The sequence below is a fragment of the Phoenix dactylifera genome, unplaced genomic scaffold, assembly GCF_009389715.1.
Source record: "Phoenix dactylifera cultivar Barhee BC4 unplaced genomic scaffold, palm_55x_up_171113_PBpolish2nd_filt_p 000007F, whole genome shotgun sequence".
Lineage (NCBI taxonomy): Eukaryota > Viridiplantae > Streptophyta > Magnoliopsida > Arecales > Arecaceae > Phoenix > Phoenix dactylifera.
Window position 1 is genome coordinate 1213999 of NW_024067666.1, and position 24717 is coordinate 1238715.

At 45.1% G+C, this 24717-nt stretch overlaps 4 protein-coding genes and 1 long non-coding RNA gene across 6 annotated transcripts; 1 reads left to right on the plus strand and 4 right to left on the minus strand.

Moving 5' to 3' along the window:
- Positions 1–83: 83 nt before the first annotated feature.
- LOC103697467 (cysteine desulfurase, mitochondrial-like) lies at positions 84–1952 on the plus strand. The gene has a single exon (XM_008779330.3). It carries the CDS (start codon positions 165–167, stop codon positions 1518–1520), a length of 1356 nt encoding a protein of 451 aa, XP_008777552.1. The 5' UTR covers positions 84–164; the 3' UTR covers positions 1521–1952.
- A 2403-nt stretch (positions 1953–4355) lies between these two features.
- LOC103697468 (EPIDERMAL PATTERNING FACTOR-like protein 2) lies at positions 4356–6013 on the minus strand. Of its 2 annotated transcripts, XM_017840681.2 has the most exons (3): positions 5049–6005; positions 4921–4955; positions 4356–4833 (listed from the first exon to the last, which is right to left on the minus strand). In XM_017840681.2, exons 1-3 carry the CDS (start codon positions 5149–5151, stop codon positions 4597–4599), a joined length of 375 nt encoding a protein of 124 aa, XP_017696170.1. In that variant the 5' UTR covers positions 5152–6005; the 3' UTR covers positions 4356–4596. The 2 variants fall into 2 exon arrangements, with proteins under 2 accessions (XP_017696170.1, XP_017696169.1); XM_017840680.2 differs by having other exon boundaries at positions 4356–4955; positions 5049–6013.
- Positions 6014–8579: 2566 nt separating this feature from the next.
- LOC120104497 lies at positions 8580–9054 on the minus strand. The gene is made up of 2 exons (XR_005506886.1): positions 9018–9054; positions 8580–8915 (listed from the first exon to the last, which is right to left on the minus strand). It is a non-coding gene; the product is annotated as an uncharacterized LOC120104497 (long non-coding RNA).
- A 93-nt stretch (positions 9055–9147) lies between these two features.
- On the minus strand, positions 9148–11556 carry LOC120104496 (zinc finger BED domain-containing protein RICESLEEPER 2-like). The gene is made up of 2 exons (XM_039115714.1): positions 9384–11556; positions 9148–9299 (listed from the first exon to the last, which is right to left on the minus strand). Exons 1-2 carry the CDS (start codon positions 10020–10022, stop codon positions 9252–9254), a joined length of 687 nt encoding a protein of 228 aa, XP_038971642.1. The 5' UTR covers positions 10023–11556; the 3' UTR covers positions 9148–9251.
- A 1089-nt stretch (positions 11557–12645) lies between these two features.
- LOC113461962 (E3 ubiquitin-protein ligase RGLG1-like) lies at positions 12646–14942 on the minus strand. The gene is made up of 8 exons (XM_039115715.1): positions 14768–14942; positions 14542–14682; positions 14318–14431; positions 14121–14218; positions 13791–13918; positions 13541–13709; positions 13153–13336; positions 12646–13038 (listed from the first exon to the last, which is right to left on the minus strand). Exons 1-7 carry the CDS (start codon positions 14799–14801, stop codon positions 13322–13324), a joined length of 699 nt encoding a protein of 232 aa, XP_038971643.1. The 5' UTR covers positions 14802–14942; the 3' UTR covers positions 12646–13038; positions 13153–13321.
- Between the last annotated feature and the right edge of the window lie 9775 nt (positions 14943–24717).

Here is a 24717-nt window from a genome sequence, read left to right on the forward strand (position 1 = left end):
CTTCCCCTCCCGTTCCCGTCCCCGACCACCCACCGCCTCACCCTAAAACTCGATTCTTTTCGCCCTTTTCCCCAAAGAAGCCCCTATATATAGTTTTAAGATCATTATCTCTTCCGCTTAAACGGGACGCTAGCTCCAATAACGCGACCGTCTTCGCCGTTGCCATGGCCGCCGCGAAGCACCTCTCCCTCATCCGCCGCGCCTTCCCCGCCCGCCGCCTCCTCTCCACCGCCACGGCCGCCGTCGTTGATCCGCCTCCACCCATGGCGGCGGAGGAGGACGTCATCTCGATGAAGGGCGTCCGCATCTCCGGCCGCCCCCTCTACCTCGACATGCAGGCCACCAGCCCCGTCGATCCCCGTGTCCTCGATGCCATGATCCCCTTCTACCTCTCCCGCTTCGGCAACCCCCACTCCCGCACCCACTTCTACGGCTGGGAGTCCGACGCTGCCGTCGAGACCGCCCGCGCCCAAGTCGCTGCCCTAGTTGGCGCCAACCCGAAGGAGATCTTCTTCACGTCCGGCGCCACCGAGTCCAACAACATCTCCGTCAAGGGCGTCATGCACTTCTACCGCGACAAGAAGCGCCACGTCATCACCACCCAGACCGAGCACAAGTGCGTCCTCGACTCCTGTCGCTACCTCCAGCAAGAGGGCTTCGAGGTCACCTACCTTCCCGTCCGCCCCGACGGCCTCGTCGACCTCGACCGCCTCGCCGCCGCCATTCGCCCCGATACCGGCCTCGTCTCCGTCATGGCCGTCAACAACGAGATCGGCGTCGTCCAGCCCCTCGAGGAAATCGGCCGCATCTGCAAGGAAAAAGGCGTCCCCTTTCACACCGACGCCGCCCAGGCGCTCGGCAAAATTCCTATTGACGTGGAGAAGATGGGAATCGGACTCATGTCCCTCAGCGGGCACAAGATCTACGGGCCGAAGGGCGTCGGGGCACTCTACCTCCGCCGCCGGCCCCGGATCCGGGTCGAGCCCCAGATGAGCGGTGGCGGCCAGGAGCGCGGCATCCGCAGCGGCACCGTCCCCACGCCGCTCGTCGTCGGGATGGGCGCCGCCTGCGAGATCTCCATGAAGGAGATGGAATACGACGGCCGCCGCGTCGCCGCTCTCCAGGAGCGGCTCCTCAACGGAATCCGGTCGCGGCTTGATGGCGTGGTCATCAACGGCAGCGTCGAGCATCGATACGCGGGGAATTTGAACATCTCGTTCGCGTACGTCGAGGGGGAGAGCCTGCTGATGGGGCTGAAGGAGGTGGCTGTGTCGAGCGGGAGCGCGTGCACCAGCGCCAGCCTCGAGCCATCCTACGTTCTAAGGGCGCTCGGTGTGGACGAGGACATGGCGCACACCTCGATCCGATTCGGAATTGGGAGGTTCACCACGGAGGCCGAGATCGACCGCGCCATAGAGCTTACTGTGAATCAAGTAGAGAAGCTGAGGGAGATGAGCCCTCTATACGAGATGGTCAAGGAAGGGATCGACATCAAGAACATCCAGTGGGCACAACACTGAGAGCAGGGGATTGGACTGGCTCTAGTATAAATATGATTGCAGATGGTAGGAAGAAGGAGAAGAAGCAAGAAGAGTGAGGGGCTTCAGAGCTCTGGAGCTAACGAAGTGTGGCCTCTTTCTACACGTCCTCTTCTTTATCTTGGTTTAGTGTGAATATTTATGTTTTCAAATGACTACTTCAGATAAATCCCTTTGCAATCGTGTGAGTCTTCTCTTTTTATCCTACCGTTGCATGAAAAGCCCTAATTCTCGAGTGAGCGTACTGCAGATATATAATGTTTGTTTAGTAGCAATAAAGTCTGGGGATGGTATGTTTAATCTGTACTTTGGAATGGTTATGTATGTTCAAATGCTGTGCTCAGATGAAGGCATTGGCAGTATGTTCCGTTTCTTCTTATCTTTTTGATGGCAATGAAATGCTCAGTTCAATAATGGCATGTTTTTAGGTTTTTCTTCCTTAAACTTGTGATTGATGCAAAGGTTGTTCAATTCTTTGTTAAACTAAGGCATTGCTACATAGTGGTTGCCTGAAAGTTCTGTTTTTGAGCAGGTTTTTCCTGAACTAGTTCTACATATACTTAAAACCAAATGATTTTCACTTACATGACTATATATTTATATGAATTAACTGTTTCTGAACTCTGTATGCAAATGGATACATTTGCTAGAAGTTAGGCACTGGCTTGCTGTTGAGAGGTTTCATGCATCAAGACATTGCCGTATTTAAATTAAATTGAATCAAGTATGGGCATTGGCAGGTAAGTATGATGCTGAAATAGACTCATTCTAAGGTGGAAGAGTAAATTTGAATTACTATATTAGAAACAAGTTAGAGTAACAAATTGCTTTGAGGTTGTTTATTTGTGCGAAAAATAGGTTCTGTCGTTGCTGAGTCCAATAACAAATTGATTATAAGAGGATGAAGCTATGGGGTAAGTGCTTGTATCATTAGAACAATAATTTATCTACCTGTCTGATTTCCTGATACATAGTTGAGACCATCACTCTTATAGAAAGATACATTACCTTTCACTATAGTTTCAGGGGAAAGCTAACCAAGTTGTAAGGAGACAGACTGCATATTGCTTGTGAATCTGTATATACTAAAAGGAATACCTTTAGGCAGAATTGTATTGCTTAAGAAGGGACCTGTTCTTCTTAACAAAATATTGGGACTCATTGCTCAAACATGATAAAACTTATTACACTGTTTATTTGTAGGAGGAACCAATGAAGATATCAAGAGTCAAACAGTTTTATTACCAGAAAAACCTAACAAGGACTCGAAGGAGACACAAGTTATCTTGAGACGTGGAGACATGAGTGGCATTTTACTCTGTCTATAAGCCCAGACAGTTGGGATGAAGGCCTTTTTTCGGTTCAGTTTTTTTTTCCTGGGATGATGATCATATAATATTCTCCAAACCATTCTGTTGTTTACATGATCGCATTGGTATAAGTCAGACTTGATTTTATTTTGATTTAGAAAAAAATGCATTAAGGATGTGACTGATAAACCCAAGAAGGAAGTCCGGGGTCAGCTTCTATAAACTCGTGTTGTCTCTTAGTCCGCATAAGTTATGGGACGAGTTCGCTCGATACTATTTGTAACAACCTAAGACCTCACCCCAAAAGACTAGTCGCAAGGTATTTTTGAGTTTCTTAGTTTTATATAGGTATTCAAAATCTATCCAACAAATAATCGACGTGGAACTAAATATACGTCCGCATAGATCCTCACATTCATCACCTCTTTAGCACTACAGCATTTCTAGTTGAACCAAGGTTAATAATATAACCAAGCAAGGATTGAAGTATCGGTAGGATGGACATTTCAACCATCCTATTCTAGCGAGTTCATGGCACGTGGGATGGATGCGAAACCTCAAAACTTACTCAATTGGGTGCGCTCTTTTATTTTTTTTCAAAGTTGAAAAATTCTGCACTTCTTTTTCTCCCACACTGCAGAAGGTTGCCATGAAAGCCACATCTGAAGTGTTTTTGGGTAATTTCTCAATTATTGAGTGCTAGCTCCATCATTTGGTTCAATTCCCTCCAAAACCAAGGTCCATATCGATTTGTCCTCAGGATACCGTGGTCCATCCACCGTCTTGATATATTGTTACTATATTATTTTAATTATTTTTAGATTCCATAAATATTTGTTTTTTTACACTTTTTTATTTTTTTTGAAAATATATGAAAAAATTTATTAAAAAGAGGAGAAGTCAAAATGATGATTAATATCTTTCTCCACATGATATGACATAAATGAAAAAAAAAAAAAAAAGCTCATCAGTGCACATACTTCAACATATGGCGTATCACTCCACGCAAGACACAACACCCAACACAACAGACTGGAAAGGAAGTAAGAGAGCACGGCGGAGTAACCAATCCACCTTGGGCGATTCCTTATCCGAGGCCAACGTATCGCATGAGGTTTTTTAGTACCACAAATCTTGTCATCATCCATCATTTGCTTGTAATAAAGGATGTAAGATCGTATGATTTAGTTTGGGTGCTGCGGACCCTGAATCGATATGACATTTCATAGAGTTGGAATGGCGTGTTTGTACGCCAATGTCATCACCATCTCCTGAGGGATTTTAACTTGCAGAGAATCTAGCTCAGTCACATCTCCTTCTCTCTCCCACTTTCTCGCTACATCCTAAAGAAAATGCCAAGAATTCTAGCGGTAGAGAATCAAACTCAAATAGTCACATCTCTCTCTCTACTTGATAACATCAACGACAGATCAAGCATTTGAAACAAGAATTTGACAGCCAAAGTAAATTAAAACTCGTTATAACATCCCAAAGCGGCTCGACAAAATTAGGACAACAGTTATGAGTTATACTTCCCACTGCTGATAAGAAAACAAGCGGGGATGATGATTATAGCAAGGTGGGGGAGAGAGAGAGAGGAGTGATTTCTACAATCAAGAGAACAGAGAGAGAGAGAGAGAGAGAGAGAGAGAGCACTAAAAAGTGATCAAAGAATCTCACTTCCTCTCAAGTTTCTATCCACAATTTGAAAAGAGGATGGCTTGTCTCCTGTTTCTTCTGCTTATGGATTATGGATTATGTAGCGTGTCTCCACACTTGCATTTCCAATTCATGGGCTTGTAGTTGGAGCTTTCATCACCTTTGGAAGTGATTGTATTGAAGAAATGGCCACCTCCATTCCTGACTTGTGGGACTACAGGCACCTGAACTGCCTCACAATGGCCGCATGAAGTGCACTTCCCCTCACATCTCGGTGGCCTCGACCCAATCAAAGCTCTCGCCATCCCCACCTCTTCTCCTCTCCCCTGCATCCAATCCATGACCGTAACGTAAGACTGGAGATGAAAAGAACTTGTATCGACAAGGGAAAGACCAAAGGAAAAACTGCTCACGTTGGCAATCTCTAGAAGCTTAAACAACGATCTACCTGAAACACAACACATACTGATGTTTTAGATTTCACGAGAGAGAAGTACGGAGAACACTATGAAGGAAATTTGATTGTGGTTAATTAGCTTACCTTCAGCCAAGTATTTTTCTTGGTTAGAGCTCAAGAGAAGAAGCAACGACAGGAGGAGGTGAACGGGTCTACCAGTCTTGGTGCGGTGGAGAAGGCGACCCATCTGAACTGTCTAAATGATTGAATGAGTATAGAGAAAGAGAAGGAAAAAAAGTGACTGTTCTGTTCTATAACTTGTTCTATCTAGCTCTGGGTTTTGGAGGCTAATGGATGAGAGAGAAACAGGGGAGATTAAATAGATGATGGCTGGTGCCTGGTGTTGCAGAAGTGCAAAGAGTTATGTAGAGAGGTGTGATGTAGAGTAAAGCGAGGTACTACTGAATGCATTGATAACAATAGAAAGAGAGCTCAAGACAGAGTAGCACCAAAAGGACAACAGTTGGAGCAGAGCTTACAAGAAAGAGACAAAGGGTCCCCAAATTTCAAAAACACAGGGCAACACCAGCTGCGCGGATTTATGAGCCCCAAGCACCAAAAGATAAAAGAGAAGGAGAAGCAAGAGCGCAGACAAGCGTACATAAAATGTTAGCAGCAGCACCAGAGAAGCTTGTGAGAGAGGACATAGAAGGGATGGCTGAGAGCAAGCGAGAGGGGAGGAACACATGCCCAAAAGATATCAAAGGGCGTAAAACCCACAGCGAAGGGGTGGCGTGGGGTGGGAGTTCAGGTGTTGGGGATTCTTCTCACAAACAGACATGGGATCGCAGCTGTGTGCTTCCACTTTACCATCTCAGATGTTATCACCATTTCAGCTCTTCTTGTTTTGTTGTATTTTGTGGGTGGTGGGATGGCAGGCTTGTGCTGGCGCCTTCCCTTCACTTCTCTGGGAGGGATGGAGTGGAATAAATAGAGTCATGTATACATTGGCACTGCACTTGTAAGCAAGCAGCATCACCTTCATAAGTGGCTAGTGTGTAGTACTCTCATGAATATTAAACACATATACCAGTTAGATTTTAAGGCTGCTATAATTTATTGTATTACAGTTTTCATCAACTTAATACTTAGCTAAGTTTGGACAACCTTTTTTGAACTTTGGTTGATAATGGTCCATTTTATTTTATCACACAACAAGAATATGTTCCAATGCTAGTATGCTGCTGCTGCTGCTGCTCTCTCTCTCTATCTCTCTCTTGCATATTGATCAGATGATGATTTGAAATTAATTCAACTAATAAACAGTTAAAAATTAGAAAGATATTGGGTCATTGTGCTTAAAATGTCCTTAACAGCAAATGTAAGTATATATTTTATGAACAAAGTACAATGTATAAACTATTTCATTTCCGTATGTTTCTTGTTTTGATCATCACAAACATGTCTTCCTCTCCTCACCGACTTGTTTATTGAGCATTTAATTTTCCAAGAGTTGCATTTTAGAGGCAAATCTAACGAGCTAGACTTAGCTACACTTGAAAGATCCGATCGGATCTGCACTGAATAATGAAGGTTCCACATCGATGATCTAGGCCATTGAATATGATCTAATATTTTTAAACTATTTATACACTAAAAATCATGAAATTTAGAGACCCTTGACCTATGCATCAAGTGATAAAAAAATATAATTTAATATTACTTAGATTGTCCAATTTTTTTTGACTATTTGATGCATAAGCAAGAAATCTCCAAATCATATAATTTTTTATATATAAACAATTTAGAGATGATAGATCACATCTAGTGTTTCGGATCATCGATGTGGAATCTCTATAATCTAATCTAGACTTGACAGAATGAGTGGAGGCCTACTCGAATATAGCCAAGTTTGGCAAAAGAATTCATAATCTAAAATCTGTTACTATAACTCCAATTCTAAGAGAGTTTTCAGACCCTTGCGTTTCACTCCGCCATGGAGCTCAACCCTAGCTTCGATTTATGAAGAATTTATTGCAATTTTATTTGTGGCCTCCTGACTTATGAATCATTATCCTTCAATTTTGAAAGAAGTTGATCCTCTCTTATCTTCTTCTCAACCAGCAAATCCACCCAATTTTTTCTATTCCACCAAAATTCCAACCTGGAGCGCATGCTAAATACTAGTATATATAACAACATGTACTCATTCGTTTAAAGCATCAAAATTATTTAGCTAAAATGCCTGCATGATTTACCTTTACAAGTTGATCAGACGTGATGCTACAATTCTTTACCCGTTTGTCCACCAAATCCGATACTTGAATTCACTCTTTTTGCTTTCACAAAATTTGTTTATCCCAAACCCAATGCAATCTCATTTTCTCATTGCCAAAATCGTTTTCAACTCCGAAGCTTGTCTGATTCCCAAGCGTCCCACGCATACTCATCGAGGAGTGTGAATCTTTGTGAGTGTTTGTGATGGTGACGGGTGCCTGCATCGGCTTGGAACGGGAACTGAAGCGAGAAAGGTGGCAGCGTTTCCTTGCAAGAAAGAAGTGGGCAAGATAAAAGAGCATCTTGCATTTTGTCCAACATTAGAAGTCACGGTACGAGTTCCCTGCCATTTAATTCTAAACCGTCCAATTTAGAGCAGCTTTTGTTGCACTAAGGATGGCCTCCTTTCATCACAGATATATGGTTCTCTAATAAAATTTTTTCCCTTGTAACCATATACAGAATCATCTAGAGTACTGCAATGTGGTGGCAAAAAACACATAGCATACTACTGCTGTAGCTTCAGGTTTTAGTGTTAGCAGCCAAAGGTGCAGGTAACAGGAAATTAGCAACAAGATATGCATCAAGGAAAAAAGCTAAAGCTCATCTGCTGGCGATCACCACTCCGTTCATCGAAGGATTTAGAAATGCAGGTAGAACTCGATTGATACCGCCAATTGTGGTTCAAATTTGGCTCGAGGATGACCACGCCGGAGAAGTCGAGGAAGCCGCCGGTGGTTAGAAGAAGACGGGAGCCACCTTCTGCGCGGCGGTGGCGGAAGACCTGCACAAAGCCTCATCGGTGTTTCCGGTGAGGGCTCTCCGACAATCAAGTTAGAGTGGGGTAAATTTGGTCCAGCCAAAAAGTCCCTTAGAAGTTTTCTGACCGGGATATTTACAGTCCCAGTGGAGAGGCTCAGGTGGCAAAGGCACTGTCCGCCTTCATTATGAGAGGGGGCGTGGCTCTGAACCGAATGATGCGCAACTAAGGATGGTCGGTAGCATGTGGTGCTGTCCATTCTCAAGAACGATAAAGTGTCAACAGTCATAGCAAGGTATGGCCAGAGTAGTCATGGTGTTGTCCTTTGACTAGGCCTGTTAACGAGCCGAGCCGAGCCCGAGCTTGGGGAGGCTCGGGCTCGGCTCGTTTCACAGAACTCGGGCTCGGGCTCGGTACCGAGCTCTGTATTAGGCTCGAGCTCGGGCTTGCTTGGCAAAGTAAAGGCTCGGGCTCGAGCTCGTAAAGCTCGTTTCAATTACGACCTCCTGAACGAGCCCGAGCTCGGGCTCGGTACGAGCTCGGTGGTCTATTTCTTGTTTCCTTGAAACAGCATAGAAATAATTTGAATAATTGAAGGCTCTTGAAAAAAGAGACAGAAGTACAAGAACACAATACACTGATAATTGTTAAGAATGTTGAATTTTCACTCGCTTATAATCAATAATGGTAACCATAAAAGCATGTCTTACTCTGTAAGACAATCTCCTGTCTCTCATATTCTCATCTGCATTATGTATATCCTAAAATCCTTCAATGGAGGATTATTAGACAAGCCTGTGATGCATGACTATGAGCTACATCAGATCCTTAAAAGTAGCTTCATACAAACAATTATGCTCCACAAACAGCTTGCATCCATGCAAGATCCCTTGATGTCCCACATCCATATATAGGGTTGTTACATGCGGAGGATGGTTAGTCTAAGTATGACAATCTTCTCATTCACCACCAACCTAAACATAATGGGGGTTCAGCCTGCACTTTAGTTGGCTGGCAAAAATATTTGTATTTTTGAGATCAAGGGCATGAATCTGCTTCAAATTGAAACCACTCACAGCTTCACAGAATCTTTGCTCTAGAGAATTCGATGGCACAAAGGCAATGACAATCAAAGAGAAGAGAATTTAACCACATCCAAGCACAAAAGCAATGACAATCAAAGAGAATTTAAATGGTCCAAGTGTCGAAGTGAAACCCCGCCAAACTAAAAAACATCCAATACAAATCAAGTTCTACAAAAGAGTTCAAGAAGCACAATAAACATAATAAATCTCAAGTTCTCAAGTAATCTAGCTTAGACCAGTCTCTGTATTCCATTGCATAAACTCTTCATCAACCTGTAAATTAAACAAAAAACCAGAAATTATAAATTAAAAAACTAACTACTAAAAGATATATTAAATACTATAAATGATACTTACATTTGATGACTGCTCCAATCCAAGCTCATGATGCAACCAATCTCCAGTACAAATCAAAGCTTCTACAGTCTCAGGCTTCAAAGAGCTACGATATTGATCAAGCACTCTACCTCCAGCACTAAATGCAGCCTCTGAAGCAACAGTAGTAATAGGAATGGATAGTATGTCCCGAGCCATCTTTGATAGAGTACGAAATTTTAGAGTGTTGGCTTTCCACCAATTCAAAGCATCAAACTTGTCATAGTCTTCATCACCAGGCTTACAAATATCTTCTTCTAGATATATGTCCAACTCAGTTTTATTTGAAGGAATAACATTCCTATGTTGTTCAGCCCACATATGAAAGGCATGATTAGCCCTTCTTTTTCTTTTCAATTTGGAGGAGGTACTAGGGATATTGCTAGCATCAACATCTATTTGTCCATCTGAAGATACATATTCCTTGTAAAACATATCTAAAGCTTCATGAACATCATCAATATGGCGTTGAAAAACATCCTCACCATAAATTTTTGGAAAACAAAATATAATGAGCTGCATTTTATAGCGAGGATCCAAAATTGCTCCAATTGCCATTAGTAAGTTACAGTCTCCCCAATACTTGTCAAATTTTTCATTCATTCTTCGAGTCATGCGCATCACAAAATCTCTAGTATCGAGGACATATCATTTAATTTCTCCTTCACTCTCCAAATTTCATTAAGGAACAAATTTGAAGTTGGATATTGACGTCCTGAGAATACTTCTGTGACTTCATTAAAAACTTCCAAAAATTTTGAAACCTCTGTAGCTCGTATCCAGTCCTCCTCGGATGGTAACCATTTATAGTTGGAGTCTCTTTCCTTGTACATTGGAAACACCGGTTTGAACTCCAATGCTGACTCTAGCATTTCATATGTTGAGTTCCATCGAGTAGGCACATCAAGTTGAAGAATTTTAGAGGTTGACAACTTCAACTGTTTAACAATTTCAGTAAACTTATGAAGTCGTGAAGGAGACATCTTCAGATATTTCAAACTTTCGCGGATATTCTCAATTACATCCCGTATTTCTGCTAAACCATCTTGTACCATTAGGTTCAAAACATGTGCACAACAGCGAATATGAAATATTTTTCCATTGAAGTAAAGCTTTCCTTTGATTGCAAAATTATCCCTCAAGACTTTGACCGCTGTGTCATTCGAAGATGTATTGTCTAACGTAATAGTAGAAACCTTATCTTCAATCCCCCATTCAGTTAGACACCGAAGAATACAATCAGCAATAGCAATTCCCGTGTGGGGAGGTGCCAAGCTACAAAAGTTTAAAATTCTCTTTTGCAACTTCCATTCAGAATCTAAGAAATGTCCAGTGAGGCAAATGTACCCTATTGTTTGATTTGAGGTCCATAGATCAGTCGTTAAGCTAATTTTATCAACATTTCTTAACATTGACCTCAACTTTTACTTCTCAATTGCAAACATTTTCATGCAGTCACTCCTTAAAGTAACCCGCTTTATTAGCTCAAATTTTGGGTTAAGAGCTTTACAGAATAAAACAAAGAACTGATGTTCCACCATCCTAAAAGGATACTCATGCACTATAAACATCTTTGCAAGAATCTCTCTTATCTTGTCTTTATCATACTTGTAAGTTGCTAGCATTGCATGACCTTGAGTAACATCAAACGACAATAAGCTTTGTTTTAACTCTTTGTCTCCGCTAGACTTAAAAGTTTTCGAGGCATGCAAGCATTTAAATGTCTTTTGAGATGAGTTGTGGCACCCCCCTTCTTCCATGCTAATTTAGCACTACAATAATTGCATTTTGCCTTTGTGTTACCATCTACTGTTACGATTTCAAATTCAGTCCACACCTCAGATCTCTTCCTCCTGTTTGGGTCATCCCAAGATTGTTCTATACCCATTTCTTTCATTTCATCCATTGCATCATCTTTATCAAAAATACTTTCCAATTCAGCAAGTTCGTTTGCACTATAAGCTGTAGAGGCATGTTGATCGATTTCATGTTGGCCATTTGACATTTCTAGAAAAATATAAACAACCAGTCAAATTACATATTTAGTACATAAGCATGCCATACAAAGCCTATTTAAGGCCAAAACAAAACCAATCAAATTTAGATGCCAATTCATTTAAATACTTGAAAGCATAACATTCAACCCTCCTCTCAAGTCCCAAACACATTTTCATAAAAAAATAATAATAACAATAATAACATATAAACAGAAACAATAAATAAAAGAAAGAGAACTAAATCAAATGATTTTTCTCTTTCTTCTCTCTAAGTGCATCCGGTTAGAGGAGCTGCCGCCTACCGAGCTGAGAAGTGAGGAGCAAAGAGATGAATGATGATGGACGGTGAGGAAAGTAGAGGAAACTCACACTACAAGAAAATTCATCTTTTCCGACGCTTTTTATAATCTTTGCCGACGCTTATAAGCGTCGGCTAAAGTTCCCTCGACCTAAACAGAAGCGTCGCAAAAGCGTCGGCGATACCGGAGTGGCAAAAGTTTTTGCCGACGCTAAGATAAAGCGTCGGCAAAAACAGGGCTTCCCCGACGCTAGTAAAAGCGTCGGCAAAAACAACATTCTCCGACGCTTTAAAGCGTCAGGAAAGCCCAAAGCATACCCAGTTCTGGGTTTTCGCCGACGCTTTAAAGCGTCGGCAAATGTATCTTTCCCGACGCTTTTTTTTGCGTCGGCGTAGGCGTACAGTTTACCGACGCTTTAAAGCGTCGGCATAGGTGAGCCACAACTTTTATTTACCAACGCTTTAAAGCGTCGGGATTGCTATTTTTAAAAAAAATAAAAATACGAATGTAAATAAAAATACGAACCTGTATTACAAACACTTCATGGTGCAGACTTGAACACTGATTACAAGATAAGAAATGTTTACAAAACTCATTATTTGTCTACGTTCATGGTATCACACGACATACCTCTCTGCATTTTTATCCATCCACATAAAAAAGACCTAGACATAAAATCTAAAGCAGGATATTGACAACTCAATCATTTACATTGATCAGGTGGGCTATGGATCTGTCACAAGCCACATAGCGTAGATAATATTGTCCTAGCTTCTTTTTTTTTCATTGCTAATCTTCTTGGAAATCTAGAGCTTGTAAAGGTTATCCACATAGAAAAACAAATCCTCCCTAAACTGAAAATTGTTAATAGTCATAGATGATGCTTCTGAAACGAAACTGAACTGAAAGGAAAACAACAAATTCTAGTAAACTTGTGAGACTGATAACTGGACAAAAATTTTAATCTTGAACATATTATGATTCAGAATTCCAATAGAATAATAATATGGCATGCTAAAGAACCAGACTGATACAAAAGGAATACAATGCCATGATCTAACCTAACATAGACATCCGGTAGTACAGCCAGGTTTGGTGCATCTTGGGCACAGGCGTACCTCTGTACATCTTGGACAGGATAAGATACAGCCACAGGAGTACTTAGGGCAGGAGAGGCTTGGAAGGACACAGCATGGTCTGGAGAAAGGAAACCCCCAACCACAACATTGTAGTTTGGAGCAGGGGAATCCCCAGCTACAACATTGTGGTTTGAAGCATGAAACACCCTGATTGCAGCAACACAAACTGAAGCAGGAAAGCTCCAAGCAATTGCAACGCGGCCTGTAGCAGGAAACATGGTGAAGATCCAAACACTTCATGGTGAAAAATGTGAGATTATATTAGCAGTGCAGAAATACGGTGTAAATTAAGAAATCTAAAGTTTCAGCGGCAAACCTGGTATTTTTGAACCATATCTTCATAGGAAGTAGGCAAAATGATAGGAGCACCATGGATGTTGAAAGGAATATTTTGCTTAGATAGCATCTCTCCAGGCTTTGGATTCCTTTAGGCAAAATGCCTAATTTGGAAAGAAATGTAGATTTCATTAACTGGCTTGAGATAATTAAATGTACATGCACTGCAGCAAAGAACAGGCAAGAAATGACTACTAAGTTAAGAAAGAACAGACGTGGCACTAGGCATCATTTAAACCATACACAATGTTTAAATATCTTTTAAGCTTTAGGAGTTGCAGAGCTAATGCATCAGGGCAATCAGCCTGAAAAGCAAACAAGATGTCAAAAACCACTAGAAAACCATATATGTAAATTAATTTATTTACTTGTTTCTCTTCTAGAGAACTCTCTGATGGAATGGCTGACGCCCTTTTATGAACTCCAGCACCTTGCTCCAAGCTGCTTGAGTGTGAGTATTTTGGATTTGAATATGATGAACCATTACTTTTAATTGGTGGAGGGAGAGCAGTCATTTCTGGTGTTCCTCTTCGTTTACTGGGGAACAAAAAGAAAATAACTTGAACAACAGAAACATTGTTTAATCAGAATCATGAATCAGAAACATCATCCTAATACCCCAAAAGTTGAAGGTCTATTATTGCTTTATATTGTGATGGGATTTCCATCAATGATGCAAGCGCGAACTCTGTCTCCTTTCTGCTGTTGGCAATATTTCTAGACATGATCTCTGTAAAGTTCACCAACTGCATAAAACCAAATCATAAAATGACCACTCTTCATATGCATAATTAACCGTAAATAATTAACAGTAAATATATGATTAAAAAACAAATAAAAAGGCTTTACTATCTCAAATTAGTGCTATTTTATTGCATAAAATAAAAATCTATGGATAGGGAAAATAACAACGAAAAATTAAAAAGAGAAGCATCTTAAATAGCTGACCTGTCCATTTGCTATTATAAGAAGAACATGATATTGGCCACCACTATTATCTACAATGCCGATGGCTGTTTCAATTATTGGTGCAAAGGATGTTGGTCCTGTCAAGAAGGTCCAGAGTCATGACCAAATAGGAACTTCACAATGATCTATATGAGGTTGACAAAAAAATAGCATGTAAGTAAGAGCATCGTACAGACCAGCTAATCGAAGATGTGGAACTAATTCTTTATATCTTTGTAGTGCTTCCTCAAAGCCATTACATGGTCGGTTCTCTGGATAAAAACTGAATACCTCCTGATCATGTGTGGATGCTGCAATATAGAAACAATAACAAGAATCCCCAGACAGTTTTAGAAAGGTAACCTTGAAATTTGTAGCAAAATTAAGTAGACCTTTTTCTACAAGCTAGAGCGACACTAACCATCTCCGAATCCAAAGCAAGGAATAAGATTATCCTCATCAAAAGCAGATAGAGTTCTTCCAATAATTGATAATGCCTGCTCATATGGGTTTGGAGTATGCCCAATGTCATGCAAACATCGGCGGTTGAAAGAAACTCTGCCTGGTAACAGTGTGGGATTCACGAATGAGGATTTTAAAAGTTTCTAAGGCTAAACTTTACACAACCTTTTCTAAGATATGAATACCTAGCAGAAATACTGAGGTGGAAGTAATCAGCATTACTTATAATTCTCTTTCTGTTTTACATTCTCTCCCATATATTATCCAAAAATCTAGAGCATGCAACAGGAATAGTCCATTCACGTACTAGTTCAAACAAGCATTATATAGATATTTAACTAGTGGAAAAAATCAGCTAATGCCACAGATAAAGTAGGATCCTAGACCTAATATAAAAATCTGTTGGTTGCTTCAGAAAGTTTGATTCTGGCAGTTTGATATAGCCTTTTCATATGCAGCATTTTCTTCTTGCAGAGTGGCAGCTCTTAATTGTGCCTACGGAAAATCTCAATGTTAAATTAGGTACATAAAACAAGAAGGTATGGGGGAAAAAAGAAACCAAAGTTATGCTCACGACAAGTTCTAGGCAATCGGTCCGGATGCAAACTATAGCAACAAAAACGAACACGCAACGCAGAATAAGAAGCCGTAATCAAAATGAATGAAACCTGAATAAATGCAAAAGATTGATATGGCAGAACAATTGCTGATTTTATTTCCCGCATAATATTCAGATTGGTCTTTCCTTTTCACTTAAAGAATAATCTTTTTGAAGCGTTCTTGAGAATTCTTTGAATAACATAATTTTATCAACTAATCACTCACACACACAGAGAGGGAGAGAGAGATCTGATGTTGTCCGATCCAATGCCCCAAAACCCAAATAAAGAAATTTAACGAAAGAAAGGCGTACATAGATTTCACGAGATCCCTACAAATGCAACAGAGTATACACGAAATTGAAAAGGGGGGATGGAATTAAATGGAATTTTGTATGGTATATAAATTGATTTGGGGAATGGACGGAGGAGGGATCAGACATACTTGTTCTCGGGTGGCGGAGTGGGAGTTGAGTTGGAGGGCGAGGGCGACGTTGGAGGTGAGGGTGTGAGCGTGGAGGTGGGGGAGGCGCTGAGAGATGTGTGCGGGAGGTATCCGGAGCCGTAGATCCTGGATCGAGCGCCTCAGGGAGGCCGCCTTCTGGTCCAGCTCCAGCGCGTACTGCTGCTGCTCCGGCGTGAACACCACAGGCAGCCGCTCCTCCTCCTCCTCCTCCCCGCCTGCCCGCTCCCTCCCACCACGTCCGCCGCCCACCTGCAATAAAATGCCGGAGAGGAGGAAGGAGGAGCGGAGCTTGCCGTCGGACGTCGCTCGACGCCGGAGAGCACAGGGGTCGGCCGCTCGTCGTCGGAGAGGAGGGAGGAGGAGAAGACCTTTCCGTCGGACGTCGCTCGGCGCCAGAGAGGACAAGGGTGGGCAGTTCGTCACCGGAGAGGAGGAAGGAGGAGAGAAGCTGAGGCTTGAGATCGGGATGCAGAATGAGGAGGGGAACGGGCCGCTTGTTTTTTGTTGTGAATTTGAGTTCTGACGACGCGTATATGCGTCGTCTTATGCCACAATCTACCACGACGCTAATTAGCGTCGTCTATGCCCGACGCTTTTAGAAAGCGTCGACATATATTGGGGCTGGACCGAAAATCGCCGACGCTTGTAAAAAGCGTCGGCAAAAAAGGGTCGGTAAAACCCCATTTTCTTGTAGTGTCACCAGCAACAGCAAGTCGGGGTCGGGGAGCAGCGCCGCAACAAGTCGGGGTCGGAAGTCACCGGGTCGGGGAAGGTCTGGGAGGTCACCAGCGGGCAGCAACGGGGGTTTGGAGGGCGAGAGGGGTTTGGACTTTAGAGGGGTTTGGAGCGCGAGAGGGGTTTGGACTTTGGAGGGAGGCAGGGGTGAAGGGGGGTTTGAAGGGTGTGGGGGGTTTGGAAATTGGAGGGGGGGTTTCGGAGGGTGGTGCTGTCTGTGGAGTCAGGGACTGAGACGGCAGTGGACGGTGGTGAAAGGAGGAGGCAGAGGGGTTTCAGCCTTCAAGCCTTCGAATCTTCGATTCGAACCACCGAAGAGCAGAGCTAGGTGGAGCCGGGCGGGATTGGGGGAGAGCGCCGCCGTCGGGGAAGGGGATCGGGATTCGGGGGAGAGCGCTACCGTCGGGGAAGGGCTGGGAGAGACAGAGAGTGGGAGTGGCCAGTGGGAGACTAGGGCATCAGGCTGTTTGCCTCTTTCCTTTGGTTTCGTTTGGGCATTTGAGGGTTGAGGCTTTGAGCCGAGCGTGGGACTGGGCCTGGGCGTGGGCCCGCCGGCTGGGCCTAGGAGTCTCACACAGCCACACTCTCACTACTCACTAGAGCTCGTTTGGGCTCGTGAGTTGCTCGGGCTCGAGCCCGGGCTCGAGCTCGAGTGTAAACGAGCCTCATGTTCGAGCCCGGGCTCGAGCTCGAGTGTAAACGAGCCTCATGTTGGGCTCGGGCTCGGGCTCGTTTCATTAACGAGTCGAGCCCGAGCCGGGCTTTTACCGAGCCGAGCCCGAGCAGCTCGGCTCATTAACAGGCCTACCTTTGACTGTCGAGGGCCAGCTATCAAAACATGGCACGGTGGCGTTGTAATGTACAGCCACGTACGAAGGCGTGCGTACACACATGGGTGCAGTTGTTGGCGAGGCTGAACCCGTCGAAAGGTCGCATCATGCTTTTGGCGAGGTCGGCTAGACGGATGCTGAGGGCACCTCGGCTCCCTGAATTTCGAGGTGTGCTCGGTAGAGCGCCCTGAGCTCGAGGGTCGGAGCGTACTACTGAAGTGGGCGCCCTGAGCTCGGTCGGAGCTGGTCGGCGAGTATTGGAGACGCCCGAACTTGGTCGGACGAATCAGCAAATATCTGAGGCCGATGGAGCTTTTGGCGGAGTTCGAGGCCGAGCTGATTTTGAGCCGGTCCGAGGGTTCAATCGGTCGGTGTTGGCGTTTATTGGGCCAAAACTAGACGGCCTTTTAGTTGTGGGCTGGACGATCCATTTCGCCCCTCATCACCACCAATCTGAGGTATGGTACCAATCTCCAATTGCCAACTGAGCGGTGATCTTTAATGGATGATCGATACCAGTACTCGTGCAAGAAAATTTTAGGGCACTCACTCTTGAATCCTGCAAGGGTGAAAGAATATATGTTGTCAAAGATTGGCATGGCATGCCGGACAATTCCCCAAATTATAGATCATTTTGTCTAGTAAACTTTATATGTGGATTATCCATGTAGATTATTAAGCTTGGATCACCCTCTTTTCTGCTGCATGCTATTATGTTCCTAGATATTAAACTCACATTAAGAGTTGGAAAATAAGCATGGAGTGTGTTACGGGGGAACTTAGCCACCATGCCCCACGTGACCGGCACGCGCGCCCAGGAAGACTACGGCTGCACCTTGATCCAGCAATCCGACCTCGGGTCGGATATCTTCGGCTCCGCAGCCCGACCCCGAGTCGGCTGCCCCTTGGTCCAGCAATCCGACCCCGGGCCGGATATCTTCGGCTCCGCAGCCCGACCCCGGGTCGGCTGCCCCTTGATCCAGCAATCCGACCTCGGGTCGGATATCTTCGGCTCCGCAGCCCGACCCCGAGTCGGGTGCCCCTTGATCCAGCAATCCGACCTCGGGTCGGATATCTTCGGCTCCGCAGCCCGACCCCGGGTCGGCTGCCCCTTGATCCAGCAATCCGACCTCGGGTCGGATATCTTCGGCTCCGCAGCCCGACCCCGAGTCGGGTGCCCCTTGATCCAGCAATCCGACCCCAAGTCGGCAATCTCTTGACAACAACAGACTGTTTCCCTGAGGCACGCCGCGGCCCCCTGCTCCACTACTCCCTGTAACGGCCGTATCCGGCGCTGCCCCACGATCCCCTGTAACAGCCGTACAAAGCGGAGCTCCACTACGCCCTGCCATGGCCGTACCCGGCGCTGCCCCACGATATCAGTAACGACCATATCAGTGGCAACCCCATATCAGTGGCAACCCCATCGTGCCACACGATGACCAATCCCCAGAAAAACCCCCCAGCCTGATATATATGCGGCTGGGGGGGAAGGGGAGGGTAAGAAAGATTTTCCAGAGTATCATCTTACCTGCTACCTCTCCTTCTCCTTCTCCTTCGATCTCCCCTGACTTGATCGTCGGAGGGCCCCCACTACCCTGGAGGTGGTGCGAGGCTTGCTTGCAGGTTTCCCGACGGAGGACGGAGCGCAACCAAAGCAATTCAAAGGGAACCCCGTTCACACCGCTGTGCCAATCGTTCTCGGTTTGGACCCCCAGCAACAGTTGGCGCTAGAAGGAGGGCACCGGATCTCAGAGCGATCGTAATGGCACGGCGAGGTGGTCGTGGAGCTTCCAATGCTCCCGGTCGCGGGGCCTCTCGCGCCTCTGGCCGGGAGGCCGCTGCATCTCCAACACACTCTCAGCAACACTCCACCGCCCCACCGCCCATTCAGACGGTCGAAGCCGCCCAGTTCGACCAGCTAACCCAGCAGGTTCGCACCCTCGCGGAGGCGGTGCAGAATCTGCAGGGTGCGATGTCCCGGGCGCCGCAGCGGGCTCAGGAGCCGCCGCTGCCTGAGCGTTCGCCTGTCCTCCTCAACCCGCGCTCCTTCCTCTCCCATGGGGAGGAGCGCCGGCGCGAGGAGGATTCTCGAGCACGCTCCATTCTGCCGGGACCTTCTCACCGGAGCTGCGCGGGGTACGAGAGGCGGGCCCGGGCGCGTTCCCAGACCCCCCAGTCCTCGAGGAACCCGCGCTCCAGTCGGTCCCCCTCTCGCCGCTCCTTGTCTCCCACCCACCGGTCGCGCTCCCTGGACCGGCGGGTGGACGATCTCCACCGACAACTCCAGGTCCTGAAGGGCCATTCCAAAGATCCCTTCGCCGACTTAGAGATCTCCTCCCAGCCGGCGCTTGCCTCGAGGATCCTGCGGACCCCGAATCCGCCGGGGTTCAAAATGCCGGCGATCGAGCCCTATGACGGGGCGGCGGACCCGCGGGATCACGTCGAGAGTTTCAGGACCCTCATGCTCCTCTACGGAGCATCAGATCCCCTTCTCTGCAAGGCTTTCCCGGCAACCCTCCGTGGCCCGGCGAGGGCGTGGTTCGCCGGGATGGAGGCTGACTCAATCCGGTCCTTCGACCAGTTCACCCGCCTCTTCATCACTCATTTCGCCGTCAGTAGCCGGCGGCGACTGGTCTCCGACTCCCTCTTTGATGTCCGGCAAAACGAGGGAGAAAGCTTGCGGGATTATCTTACCCGCTTCAACAGGGCTACGCTGGAGGTCCGGAACCTGAGTCAGGAGGTAGCTCTTTCAGCCCTGAAGCGTGGCTTCTGGAAGGGCAGACTCACCTTCTCCCTGGACAAACGCCTGCCGCGGAGCTTCCCAGAGCTGTTGTCCCGGGCGAACCAGTATGCGGACGCCGAGGAGGCGGCCGCCCACCGGAGCAAGGAGGCCGTCGAGATCCCTCCAAAGCTTGGGAAGAAAAGGCGGAAAGAGGCACGCCAGAGGAGGAGCCCGACGCCCCAGCGTCGGCGCAGAAGCCCGTCGCCGGCTGTAATAACCCCAAAATTTTTTTCTATATAAAAAGGGATAGAATAGTCCTTTAAAATTGATATAAGGGGTAAAATTGGAAGGAATCAAAAGATAATGGCATAGTTGTAGATATGTTGAAGTGTTAGGGGCAAAATGGGAATTTAATAATATTAAACAAAGGTGAATAGTGCTTTGATGTGATTTAAATGGGGTGGTTGGTGGCTCACGGGAATGAAGCAGAGAGAAGAAAGGGAGGGGTTCTCAGGCGACAGAGAGGAAGAAAAAGAAGAAGGGGAAAGGAAAGGAAGAAAGGAAGAGGAAGAAGAAGAAGAAAAAGAAAGGGAAAGAAATCCCGGGTGCACTTCCAGCTAAAGGAAAAAAATGTAGATCTCCTTTTCCTCTACGCAAGGACCTCGATTTCCAAAAAAAGAAAAAGGTAAATATCCGTCCCTACCTAGTCTTTTGATGATATTAGGCTATACAAAGGGTGGATGTAGTCTAAAGGGGTCAGATAAGGGTTGTAGAGGTGGTTAAAAGAGAAAGAATCGGATTTCGACAAATTTTTCCGGCACTACGGAAAAACTGTGTCGAAGTCCCAACTTTGGCGAATTATTTAGGGGCTCAAACGGCCTCCGATGATGATGCATGTTATCTCTTTGGAATCCTCTATGAGTGTAGAATGTTAGGTAAAAATTTCATCAAATTTGGAGTCCTGAAAGTGGATCAAAACCGGGATGAAGTAACCCACTGTCAGTTCGGGTTACTGTTCATCCGGGTGGAAAATAGGGGATTTCATGCTATAATAGAGTATGAAGCCTAGATCAAGCTAAAAGGGACCTTGTACTCATGCAAAGGAGTCCCTAATACACATAAATGGTGAGTTAATTAATTAAAAAGAAAAAGAAGAAAGAAAAGAAAAGATTTAGGGAACAGGGGAGTTGAATCAATTAAAGTTCCCTATGTTATAATTGGCACGTAGATTATAGCCCTTGATACAAGACTAAATGTATTGTAAATGCATGTCACAGTTGGGCAAGAAGCTAGGAAACAAAAGGAAGAAGTTCCCCACTGCCTGCTGTAGATTTTTGGAGGCGTATCAGGGCTGTGCCGGATTGACAGGTGAGTGGGAGTCATGTACTTTGCACTATGAGCATCCTTAATTCATTTTCATGAATGTCGCCAAGTGTGAATTGATTCCACTTGAGCATATTGATTGATATTGTAGTAGATTCCTCTATAATCTTGATTCTCCATGCTTGATTATTCTGTACATGCATTTGAGGGAACATTGAGAGGAATTACGAGGGGTTGATGAGTAATCAAATTGATTCCGAATTGTGAAATGATTTCTTTTGTAAATTGATTTCATTTCCTCCATTTTAAAGACTTGTGAGTCGTAGCTTGATTATACTCTTTTATGAGTAATTAAATTGGTTCCAAATTGTGAAATAACTTCTTTTGTAAATTGATTTCATTTCCTCCATTTCAAAGATTTGTAGAGCCTTCTTAGTGGTATATTGAGTTGTATTGCACTTCCTTGACCCTCACTCATAACCCTGATGTTAGTTTATGATTGGGTCATGATCGAGTGAGTGGTAGTCTTGATCATACTCCTTTTTAGTAGAGTATTGGGAGGGTGCATTATGGCATTTATGCATGGCTTGGCAGTATCTGCAGGACACCTATAGTCGATGGGGTTGAACATCGGCCTTTGTGCACATAGTAGCCTTCTGGGTGGGCGGAACCCAGTCCCTTCTTAGGGGGGACACGGCCCTAGGCGTAGGATCGGCCGGTCCTACGACTTATATTCTGCTTGCCGCCGGGCATAGTAAGACCCCGCGAGGTGCAGTATGGCTTTCCGCGGATGTAGAATTTCCGCGAGGTGCCGTTTAGTATATAGATGTGAGAGGGATTTCTGTCCTGGATACTGGCCAGCATTTATATTATCAGTATGGTGTCTTATTCTGCATATGCATGTGACCGTGAGGAGTTGTTGCTGGTTCGCCTGGGGCGTAAAACCCACCTTCCGACAGCTGTCTAGCATTTATATTATCGATATGGTGTCTTATCCTGCATATGCATGTGACAGTAGGGAGTTGTTGCTGGTTCGTCTGGGCGTAAAACCCACCTCCCAACAGCTGTCTAGTGATGATTTACATATTGGTGTGGTGTCATATTCGATGTATTTATATGGCAGTAGGGAGTTGTTGCTGGTTCGCCTGGGGCGTAAAACCCACCTCCCGATAGCTGTCTTGTTGATGATTCAGCCTATTGACACCTGATTTATATGATTTAGTACTATGACCTATTGAGCATATTCATGGGTAGCATATATGATTACTTGATTATTCCATATGTGCTCCAGATGTGTTGATTGGGATTGTGATGATTCACTTTATATTCTCTATATTGAGTTCATGTTCATCTTGTTATTGATCTTGAGATTTTTCATCTCGAGCTATGATTATATTCTGTCTCATGTGCATAGTACTCTCTACTCCACTCACTGAGTATTTATATACTCACTCCCCATTTTGGTGTTTTTGATTGCAGGGCAGGTATTGTATAGAGAAGAGCAGGGTTAGAGATTGCCTGCTAGCTGTGCCGCTCCATAGTATAGTATAGTATAATGTAGATAGAAGTTTATACCTTTTGGTGTATTATAAACCTTCTATTGTATATAGTGCATAGTTACAGTCATAGATCCTGTTGTGGATATGGGTTTGACCATGGATGGATTGGGAAGCAGGTATATATATATGTGTGCAGATCAGTTGTGTGCCTGTGATAATGTATTGCTATATATTGTCCAAGTTTATTATGTGACAGATTATGTGATTGCTGCTCTGACAGGTAGTGTGTTGTATGTATTGAGATAATCCTGACAGGTCACTATAGGAAAAGTGATCATTTTGTGCATGTATCATGCCAAATTTTTCAAGATCTATTGATGATTGATAGGTAGTAAGGTTCTACGCGGTGGCTGGTGGCCTTATGCCTACCCGCACCCTAGGACCGTCGTGGCAGCCCGCCGGGAATGGGGCGGGGGTCGTGACAAAGCTTGGTATCAGAGCAAAGGTTAAACAAGAGTCCTGTCAGAGCAATAGGGTGAGTTAGGATTAAGTATAGGATTATACTATGGAGCATAGGATTTTTCTGTATATTAATTTATGAGTCATTTACAATTCAGTAAAATATATTATGGCTCTGTGTAACGACTGTCCTCTCTTTTTGACTCTTTTAGAGACATATAAAGAATACTTCCAAGGAGAATGGAGCCAGATATAGCATTGGATGCGGGTTCCGCACATGTCGAGCCCCAAAGAGAAAAATCTCCTCCTGCTGATAGACGGAGGGTTGATGATCAAGGAGAGGTAGGAAGTAGAGATGCATTAATGGAACAGTTACTGGCAGAGAATCAGGCTCTGAGAGAGCAGATTGCTCGGGGGAAATCTCCTGCCCCGTCAGTAGTATCCATCCCACCTCCTGTAGTTGTGCCAAGAAGTTTGGCCAGGCGGGCTCTAGATGATGAGGGGATTACTGTACAGGAATTTCTGAGGCTCAGAACCCCAGAGTTTAAGGGGGAAGAAGGTGAAGATCCTCAGAGATTCCTGGAGGAGACTGAAAAGATGATACGGAGACTGCCCTGTTCTGATGCAAGGGCAATAGAACTTGTAGGGCTCACAATGAAAGAAGATGCCTGGGGCTGGTACCAGAGGCACGTGGAGGACAGATTGTACAGTAGGAATCCTCCAACCTGGGAAGAGTTCAGGCAAGCAGTGATGGATGAGTTTTTGTCTCCGGCTGAGAGGCAGAATCGGGCTCTTCAGTTTGAGAGGCTGAAGCAGATGCCCGGAATGAGCGTATCTGAGTACGCTCGTGAGTTCACTAGATTGGGGAAGTATGCTTCTTACATCATCCCCACTGAAGCTGCCAGGATAGAAAGATTCAGGCGGGGTCTGATTTCCCCGCTTTATAATGCAGTACTGGCAGTAGAGGTCCCCACCTTGTCTAGGCTGATTGATTAGGCAAAACAGTGGGAGATCAGAAACAAAGAGGAAAGGGCTGAAAGAGAACAGAGGAAAATGAGTAAGGGGAAAGGGCAAAGCAGCCGAGGTAGATCTGAGGGAGCAAGTCTCCCGGAGGGCCCGACAGAGCAGTCTGTACGCTCAGCTCCACCTGCCCCACGTAAGAGGAAGTGGAGGAGAAGAGGTCAGTCACAGGATGCTTCTTTACCATTAGCACCTCGTCCTCCGGTCACTATGGCCAGAACTGAATCTAAGTTCCAATCATGGCCAATGTGTGGCATATGTGGGAAGCAGCACCCTGGCAGATGCAGAATGGGTCAGGGAGTGTGCTACAGATGTGGACAGCCGGGTCATTTTGTCAGAGAATGCCCGCAGGGTGCCACCCAGCAGTTTGTGCCTTTAACATCCTACCCTTCTGTGCAGATGGACAGGCCTAGTAGTAGGGGGCCTGTAGGCAGAGGCAGAGGTCAGACACCAACGTCACAGCAGAGTGTTGGACCATC